General features: G+C 37.7%; 1 protein-coding gene across 1 annotated transcript; it reads left to right on the forward strand.

Annotated features, from left to right (window-relative positions):
- Window positions 1-3231: 3231 nt before the first annotated feature.
- LOC308503259 (olfactory receptor 5B12-like) lies at window positions 3232-4188 on the forward strand (the record flags this gene model as incomplete). The annotated part of the gene is made up of 1 exon (XM_081062419.1): window positions 3232-4188. Exon 1 carries the CDS (start codon window positions 3235-3237, stop codon window positions 4186-4188), a length of 954 nt encoding a protein of 317 aa, XP_080918545.1. The 5' UTR covers window positions 3232-3234.
- Between the last annotated feature and the right edge of the window lie 6278 nt (window positions 4189-10466).

A 10466-nucleotide genomic window follows, 5' to 3' on the forward strand; every position in this document is an offset into this window, starting at 1 on the left:
ACCAACATACTTGGAGGCTGGCTTCAGAACACAGCAGAGAACCACCCAATTAGTCCTGGCACACATGAAGGGTAGTCTCAACAGACACCAGAGCCCACTGGGCCAAATCCCACTCAGTGGGGTAAGCTTCAACCACAGCAACCCATAAGCTGTAGATGTGGCCAAAACCCACAGCCAGCCAGTCAGACAGTCAGTCCCACCCACTGATGTGCCAATAGCAATCAAGGCTCAACTCTAATAGGAGAGCACAAACAAGCCACACAAGGAACACTCCTGGACAAACACTTCAATTGTCCACCCCAAAATTCACACACAAATGACATAATAGTCAAAACAGTAAAAAATGAAAACAATCTAAGTCAATCCAAAACAAATCCAAATGTCTATCTATTGATGAATGGATAAATGATATGTGGTATATGCTTATAATGCAATTTTTCAGCAATACAAAGAAATGAAGTATTGATACATGCTAAAAATTTGATGAACCTTGAAAACATTAAGATTTGATCATTGGAGGTTCTTCCCTCTAAGCTTTCAGTCCCCCATGTCTTCATCAGCACTCTCAGCTAAAATACAAACATTATCCTCTGATAGCTCCCATTAGGTTCAGGGTCAATCTGGGATCAGGAGCCTCCTGAGATACCCACTCACATGACACTAAATGTTTCCCCCGAGATTTGCTGTGTGAAAAGGTCGTTGTCTCTGCCTTGATATTTGCAAGAGCACAAACCTGTCTCCACTCCACAGGTGAGGAAGGGGTTTCTCCAGCATGATGCTGTTCTAAATGCAGAAGTCTGGTCTACAAATTAGGCATGACTATTTTCCATACTCCCTCCTTTGTACCCTGATAGGACAAAAGTAAGTATCAAGAAAACATACCAACATACCACCATAGCCACTTGGAACGGGAAGGGGCTCTAGAAGTTTTGACAGTTTTTATTTTGCAAATGAGCAAAATAAAGGCCAAAGAGGTTAAACGGCTAGACCATGGACACCCTGTCAGAAAGTTGTCTCCTCACTCCCAGCCCACTGCTCTTTCCACTTTACTACCATGTTTCCCTGAAAATAAGATCGGATCTTATATTAATTTTGCTCCAAAAGACGCATTAGGGCTTATGTTCAGGGGATGTCATCCTGAAAAATCATGCTAGGGCTTATTTTCCAGTTAGGTCTTATTTTCAAGGAAACACAGTATGCTGCTTTACAGCAATGGCTGGGGTGATGGTTAGACTCCAGACGAAGATTGCGCTTCCAGAATTTTTATTTAGAACATGTTATATAGTTGGAGCAGTGCAACTATCATAGCTCCCTTTCTGAATTTCAGAGGTTATAGAACTTGCAACATCTATTTGGGGATCTCAGTTGAAAAGCATTTCCTTCAGGTATGTCAGAGTTTGGACATTTAATATTGCTGGCTGAATATCACAGTAACCAAGAAGAGATGAGATAGACTATGAAAAGTAAGGGCTTGGATTGCCCGATTTTAAAATCTTAGTATCTTTTATGCTTTTCAAAGAACTTTCATATTCATTGTCTCTTTCACATCAGAGTAGAATAGCAGTCTCTGACAGAGATAGAGGATGTTTTATCTTGTGAATTAAGAACATCTGACCAAGTGGCCAACCTACACCCAGCTGATTATCAATAGAAGAACTAGGATTAGAATTGGCCTCGTGTTTGTAATATAATCCTACCCACACTCCTACACCTCTGAATCTCTGGATCAAAAGCTGTTTTGTGTCTTTTGTACCTATAAATAGTACTTATATAGATAAGAATTTAGTCAATACATTAGCCTTTCTTGGTTTATCATTGGGATACAAAAATTATCTTTTTTTCAAAAGTAAATATAATCAGATTCACATGTTTATGCATTTGGCTCATATCTGGCAAATCCAGCAAGCACAAGGATAAACCAGTCTCAGGGGGAAGTAACTTCATGGTCAGTAGGGTGTCCTCGAATATTTTGGGTACTTTTGTGATCAATTTGTAACACTTTGTATGTACTTTTATTATAGCACTTATCACTTTTGGGCACTTAGTTTGTAGATCTGGCTCTCTCTACCCCTTTAAAAAGTCAGGAATTATGTTTTTAATTTTGTACCACCAGTTCCTGGTACAGTTGGTGTATGTACAAAACCAGCTAGGAGGAGAATGAGAAGAAGAGGAAACTAACACTGAATACACTCCACATGCCAGGCATTCTGTTAATACGGTTCCATATGTCCTTTAATTTCATCTCTGTAAAACAGATACATGGGGTATTACATGGACTGGGTATTTCATAGACAATGAAACTGAGATTCGCAGGTTGTAAGTAATGTTCACATCCCATCTAAATTGATAATGAGTGAATGACACATCTGTACAATGGGGATAAAAAGTAAATTCTTGTATTATACTTGGTGTAAATAGTCACCTTAGACTCTTCTTCCAAGCAGCTGTATTATAGCTAGAATCTGACACATTTTTTCCTGTTTCTTTTAGGATTCAATCCTATCTTACTTACCAATTACTTTTTCACATCCACCCTAATTGAAATTTTGATTGTGCCATGTATTTTACTAATTAGTAATACCTGTCTGCTTATAATTGCCTGTTTACAAAGTTGTGTTTACCACTTCAAACTTTTATCCATGATGTGTTCTCCTGCCTGATACAATAGTAGCAGCAGTAATAGTAGTTCATGAATTAAAAAGAGTAGGGTGGGTGTCCCGAAAGCAGGGCTCCAAATCACTATATATCTTCAGCTATGATTAACAAACTGGTGAGACATCCTTTAGAGATGAGAGATCTATGTGACAGGGCTTGTTAGCATCACACGCCAATGACTGACCAAATGTTTCCTGTATTTTACTTTCTGTGGTTAAGCTCTCTATGTATATCTTAAACAAGGGTGCTTGCAAGCTATGACAATGGGTCCTCTGTGGTTTAATGTAATAGAGTATACCATATAGCAAGCAAGCTGAAATGTGTCCTGGAGTCATAATGTGGTAGCCAGTTAGCAGGGAAATTCCACTGTCCTACCATACTACTTCGAGATGGATTGCCTCATTCAACCCACTCAAAACCACCATTTAGTCCAACTTCTTGCACACGAGCTCTTGACCTTTACAGAAAGCTGGTAAATGTAAAAGATTCTCTTGACGCTTCAGTTCCATGATAATCATCAAATAGCATTACCTTATATTTGCTCATTTTGTCATAGGTGTCTCTCATGATGATTCCCAAATGACTTTAATGGAGAACATATCAGAAGTAACTGAATTCATTCTTGTGGGGTTAACAGATGCCCTAGAGATGCAGATCCCACTGTTCATAATCTTCTCTCTCATCTACCTTATCACTCTGCTTGGGAACCTTGGGATAATCATGTTGATTCTGTTGGACTCTCAACTCCACACTCCCATGTACTTTTTTCTCAGTAATCTCTCCCTGGTGGACTGTGTTTATGCCTCAGCTGTCACTCCGAAGGTAATCACGGGGTTTCTCACAGGAGATAAGATCATCTCCTACAATGCATGTGCTGCCCAGATGTTCTTCTTTGCAGCTTTTGCCACTATTGAAAGTTTCCTCCTGGCTTCAATGGCCTTTGACCGCCATGTAGCAGTGTGTAAACCCCTGCATTATACCTCCACTATGACAAGTACTGTATGTGTCTTACTGATCACTGGCCCCTACATCTGTGGACTCTTGGAATCTTCCATCCATGTTGCCTTCACTTTCCACCTCTTCTTCTGTCATTCCAATGTTATTAATCACTTTTTCTGTGACATTCCCCCACTGCTGGTTCTCTCTTGCTCTGATATCAACACAAATGAGATTGTGCTCTTCACATTGGCAGCATTGAATGTCCTTGTCACTCTCTTGGTTATCTTGACCTCTTACCTGTTCATTTTTATTGCTATCCTGAAGATGCACTCAGTTGAGGGACAGAAGAAGGCTTTCTCCACCTGTGCGTCCCACCTAACCACTGTTTCCATTTTCTACGGGACAATCATCTTCATGTACTTACAGCCCAGCTCCAGCCATTCCATGGACACAGACAAAATGGCCTCCGTGTTCTACACCATGATCATCCCCATGTTGAACCCTGTGGTCTACAGCCTGAGGAACAAAGAGGTCAAGAGGGCCTTCGAGAAGGTCATTGGAAAAGCAAAGTCGTCATTGGGTTTTGCCTACTAATTACAAACAGCATGAAAACCCCATGAAACTTCTATTGGGCTTCTAGTGCCTATAAACAATGTTTGAATTTTAATTATTATTATTTTTATTAAAGTTCATTTGGGTGACAACAGTTAGTAAAGTTACATAGGTTTCAAGTGTACAATTTTGTAATACATCATCTATATATAACATTGTGTATTCACCACCTAGAGTCAGTTCTCCTTCCACTGCCAATATTTGATCCTGTTTACCCTCACCTACCACCCCCACCCCTACCCTCTGGTAACCACTAAACTATTGTTGTGTCTATGAGTTTTTGTTTCTTTGTTTGTTTGTCTTGTTCCTTTGTTGCTTTCAGTTTTACATCTCACATATTAGTGAAATCATATGATTCTTGACTTTTTCTGTCTGATATATTTCGCCTAGCATAATAATCTCAAGATCCATCCATGTTGCTACAAATGGCACTATTTCATCTTTTCTTATGGCAGGATAGTTCCATGTTTATATATACCTCATCTTCTTTATCCAATCATCTACTGAAGGACACTTTGGTTGTTTCCATGTCTTGGCCACTGTGAATAATGCTGCAGTGAACATAGGGGTACATATATCTTTACAGATAAATGTTTTTAAATTTTGGGGGTAAATACCAAGGGGAGGGATTGTAGGGTCATATGGTAATTCTATTCTTAATTTTTTGAGAAACCTCCACACTGCCTTCCATAGTGACTGCACCAGTCTGCATTCCCACCAACAGTGTGTGAGCGTTCCTTTTTCTTCACAGCCGCTCCAGCACTTGTTATTATTTGTCTTGCTGATGACAGTCATTCTAACAGATGTTTTCTATTTGTATTACTCTGATGATTAGTGATATTTAGCATGTTTTCATATATGTATTGGCCATTTGTATGTCCTCTTTGGAGAAATTTCTATTCAGGTCCTGTGCCCATTTTTCAATTGGATTGTTTAGGGTTTTTTTTTGTTGTGGAGTTCCTCATATATTTTGGATATTAGCCCCTTATTGGAGGAATTGTTTGCAAAAACCTTCTCCCATTCAGTTGGTTGCCTCTTTATTTTGTTGATGGTTTCTTTTGCTGTGCAGATTTTTAGTTTGATATAGTCCCATTCATTTATTTTAGCTTTTACTTCTCTTGCCTTTAAGGTCAAATTCATAAAATCCTTTTTGAACTCAAGGTCCGTAAGTTTAGTACCTATGTTTTCTTCCATGCAGTTTATTGTTTCAGGTCTTTTGTTTAGGGTTTTGATGGATTTTGAGTTAATTTTGGTACACGGTGACAGATAACTGTCTAGTTTTATTCTTTTGCTGATGGTTTTCAATTCTCCCAGCACCATTTACTGAAGAGGTGCCTTTTCTCCATTGTATGTTTTTGGCTCCATCGTCAAAAATTATCTGTCAATATTTATGTGGGTTTATTTTTTGGTTTTCTATTCTATTCCTTTTATTTGTGTGTCTGTTTTTCTGCCAATACCATACTGTTTTGATTATTGTTGCTCTGTAGTACAAGCTGAAATGAGGGAGTGTGATACCTCCAGCATTGCTCTTTGTTTTAGGATTGCTTTGGCTATTCAGGGTCTTTTTATGGTTCATACAAAGCTGATGATTTTTTTTTGTTCCATTTCTTTAAAAAATGCCATTGGGATTTTGATGGGGATTGCATTAAATCTGTACATTGCTTTGGGTGATATGGCCATTTTAACTATGTTGATTCTTGCAATCCATAAACACAGAATATCTTTTCATTTCTGTATATCTTCAATTTTTTTTTAATTGCTTTATAGTTTTCAGTGTATAGGTCTTTCACATCCTTGGTTAAGTTTATTCCCAGGTATTTTATTCTTTTTTGTTGCAGTTGCAAAAGGAATTTTTTTTTAATTTTTTTTCTGAGATTTCATTTTTAGTATATAGTAATGCAATGGATTTTTGTACATTGATTTTGTAGCTGGCAAATTTACTCTTTCATTTATTGTTTCTAATAGCTTTTAGGTGGAGTCTTTAGGGTTTCCTATATATAGCATCATGTCATCTGCAAAGAGTGACAATTTAACTTCTTCATTCCCAATTTGGATGCCTTTTATTTCTTTCTCTTGCCTGATTGCTCTGGCGAGGACTTCCAACACTATAGAAAAGCAGAGGTGATAGGGGACAGCCCAGTCGCGTTCCTGAATGTAGAGAAAGGGCTTCAGTTTTTCACCGTTATTCATGATATTAGCTGAGGGTTTGTCATATATGGCCTTTATTATGTTAAGGTATTTTCCTTCTATACCCATTTTATTAAGTGTTTTATTCATAAATGGATGTTGTGTCTCGTTAAGTGCTTTTTCTGCATCTATCGATCCAATCATATGGTTTTTGTCCTTTATTTTGTTTATGTGGTATATCACATTAATCAATTTCTGTATGTTGACCATCCTTGTGCCCCTGGGATGAACCCCACTTCATCATGATGTATAATCCTTTTAATGCATTGTTGCATTCGATTTGCTAAAATTTTGTTTAGGATTTTAGCATCTGTATTCATCAGAGATATTGGTCTGTAATTTTCTTTTTTTGTGTTATCCTTACCAGGTTTTTGGTATCAGGGTAATGTTGGCCTCATAAAATGAGTTAGGGAGTATTGTCTCTCCTTCAACTTGGGGGGAGATTTTAAGTAGGACAGGTATTAGATCCTGTTTGAAGATTCGGTAGAATTCACTAATGAAGTCATCTGGTCCCGGATTCTTGCTTTTGGGAAGGTTTTGGAAGACTGATTCAATTTCCTACTGTTGATCTCTCTACTTCGATTTTTCAGTTCTTCGTGATTCAGCCTAGGGAGGCTATATGTTTCTAAGAACTTGTCCATTTCTTCTAGGTTATTGAATTTGGTGGCATATAGTCCTTCATAATATTCTTGGATGATACTTTGTATTTCTCTGTCATCCGTGATCACTTCACCTCTTTCATTTCTGATTTTGTTTATTTGTGTCTTTTCTTTTTTTAAAAAATTTATTGGGGTGACAATTGGTAGTGAAATTACATAATTTCAGGTGTACAATTCTGTATTACATCATCTATAAATCCCATTGTGTGTTCACCACCCAGAGTCAGTTCTCCTTCCATCACCATATATTTGATCCCCCTTACCCTCATCTCCCTCCCCCCACCCCCCTTACCCTCTGGACTCTTTTTTTATCTTAGTGTATCTAGCCAAGAGTTTGTCTATTTTATTAATTTTTTCAAAGAGCCAGTTCTTTCTCGCATTAATTTTTTCTATTGACTTTATGTTCTCTATTTCATTTAGTTCTGCTTTGTTTTTTACTATTTCCTTCTTTCTGCTGACTTTGGGTTTCATTTGTTCTTCTTTTTCTAGTTCCTTAGGGTGTAATGTGTGGTTGTTTATCTGGGAATGTTTTTCTTTCTTGAGATAGCCTATAGTGATATAAATTTCTCTCTTATTACTGCTTTTGCTATGTCTCAATAATTTTGGTATGATGCATTTTCATTCCCATTTGTTTCTATGTATCTTTTGATCTCTCGTCTTATTTCTTCTTTGACCAGTCGTTCTTTAAAAGTATGTTGTTTAATCTCCATATATTTGTGGGTGTTTCTACTTTCTTTTTGTGGTTGATATCCAATTTCAAAGCTTTATGATCCGAGGATATGCTTGATATGATTTCAAATCTTCTTAAATTTGCTGAGGTTAGTTTTATATCCCTAATATGGTTTATCTTGAGAGTGTTCCATGTACACTAGAAAAAAAAGTGTACAGTCTGATGTTCTAGGATGAAGTGCTCTATAAATGTTAATAATGTCCCTTTCATCTAATGTGTCATTTAGGGCTGCTATTTCTTTATCCATAGCTGCCAATGATGTATTTAGGTCCCCTACTATAATTGTGTTTTGGTCAATTTCTCCCTTTAGTTCTGTTAGTAGTTGCTTGGTATATTTCAGTGCTCCCTTACTGGAGGCATAAATATTGATGACTGTTATGTCTTTTTGTTGTATAGTCCCCTTTATCATTATGAAATGCCCAACTTTGTCTCTTGTTATCTTTTTTATCCTGAAGTCTGTTTCATCTGATATAAGTATGACTATACCTGATTTTCTCTGTATACCATTTGCTTGGAGTGTCAATTTCCACCCTTTCACTTTGAGTCTATGTTTGTCCTTGTAGCTGAGATGTGTCTCTTGGAGGCAGCATTTGGTTGGGTTTAAGTTTTTGATCCAATCTGCTACTCTGTGCTGTTTTATTGGTGAGTTCAGTTCATTTACATTTAGGGTGATTACTGACATATGAGGATTTCCTATCATTCTATCTTTGGTTTTCTGATAAGGCTGTGTCTCCACTGTTTCTTTACCTTTTTGTTGTTGTCTATTATTTCTGTGTGATGGTATTCTATGATTTCCCCTCTCTTTCTTCTTTTATTGCATTATATATTTCAATTCTGGATTTTTTTTGAATGGTTACCATTAAGTTTATGTAAAAGAAAGTTTCATATTTAGAGTATTCCATTTTCTTCAGCATGCTTACTTTCTACATTCCATATTCTGGTACAGGCCTTTACTCTCCCCCCTTTTATGTTTTGGTTGTCACCAATTATCCCTATTTAATATGGTTGAATAGCCTCCTTCAGTATTTCTTGTAGTGTAGGTCGTGTGCTAGAAAATTCCCTCAGCTTCTGTATGTCTGGAAAGGTCTTTATTTCTCCTTCATATCTAAAGGATATCTTTGCTGGATATATTATTCTTGGCTCATAATTTCTCTCTTTCAATAGTTTGAATATTTGCTTCCACTCCCTCCTGGATTGTAAAGATTCTGCCAAAAAAATCAGATGATAATCTAATGGGCTTTCTTTTGTAGGTTCCCATCTTCTTTTACTTGGCTGCCTTGAGGATTCTTTCTTTGTTGCTAATTTTTGACGGCTTCAATACAATGTGCCTTGGAGAAGGCCTGTTGGAGTTGAGGTAATTAGGTGTTCTATTTGCTTCTTGGATTTGAGAATCCAGTGCTTTCCACAAGTTTGGGAAGGTTTTGTCAACTATTTGTTTGAATATATTCTCTGTTCCCTTCTCTCTTTCTTCTTATGTTATGCCCATTATTCTTATATTGCTCTTTCTGATGGAGTCAGAAAGTTCTTGTAGAATTCTTTCATTTCTTTCAACTCTGAAGTCTCTCTCTTGTTCATCTGTGTCATTCCAGATTTCTATCTTCGATGTCACTGATTCTTTCCTCCAACTGGTCAACTCTACTACCTAAACTGGCTATTTCAGTCTTCATTTCTTTTACTGAGTTCTTAATCTCCAGAAATTCTATTTGGTTCTGTTTTAAAATTTCAATCTCTTTGGTAAAATGTTCATTTTATTATTTAATTGTGTTTCTGGTTTATTAAACTTCCTGTATGTGTTTTCTTGCATCTCACTGAGCTTTTCAGAACTGCAATCTTGAATTCTGTGTTATTTGTCACATATTTCTGTGTCTTTAAGTTCATTTTCTGGAGATTTTTCATTTTCTCTCTGAGCTGCCTTGTTTCCTTGGTTAGTCATGGAATTTAATGAATTATTGTTTCTCTTCCTTGGTATCTACAGGAGTGAGTCCTGCAACAGGTTGATAGAAAGAGGTCTTTCTTTTGTTTTTCTGTAGGTGTTGGTAGAATGTTTTATTTTATCTCCAACTACAGCCTTTTATTCTCTTTCACAGTGTAGTGTTATATTTTATCTGTACTGTTCTGGTTTCTCACACAATGGGGGATTCCCTGGAAGGCAGACTTCTCTTCTATGAACAGTTCTCCTGGGTAACAGGGTACCGCCTCTGTGGGAGGATGTGGAGAGCTTCTGAAGTTCCCAAACTCTTCCTGCACCAGATTCATAGCCTGTGTGTTTCAGCAGCTCTGTTTACTTTTGCAGGGATTTGCCTAGATAGGAGGTGGTGGAGGCAGAGTGGGTTGTGAGAGGTCACTGTGAGCAATGGTGGTGATTACCAGCCCATCTGTCTTGCTTCTTTCACAAGAATTGCTGTGAGTCTGTGGCTGCAGGGCTGCAGTCCTCAGAGTTGTAAACATTCTGTTCTGTCAATCTAATATTGCTATCATTCTGTTTCTAGCACTGGAAGGGTGGGGGTTAGCTGAGCTCTGGTAGGGTGGGGAGGGGTCGGCTAGGCTTCGTGCCTACACTTTCCATCCTCTGCTTGGCAATGAGGGCTTAAACTGGTGTTCTCACTCGTCTTCCCTCAGTCTTTGCTCCAAGGTCTCTGTCGTGAGCATTTGGTTCAATCATGTTATATGCTGATACCTCAGGG

This window comes from Rhinolophus hipposideros, assembly GCF_964194185.1.
Source record: "Rhinolophus hipposideros genome assembly, chromosome: 10".
Classification (NCBI taxonomy): domain Eukaryota; kingdom Metazoa; phylum Chordata; class Mammalia; order Chiroptera; family Rhinolophidae; genus Rhinolophus; species Rhinolophus hipposideros.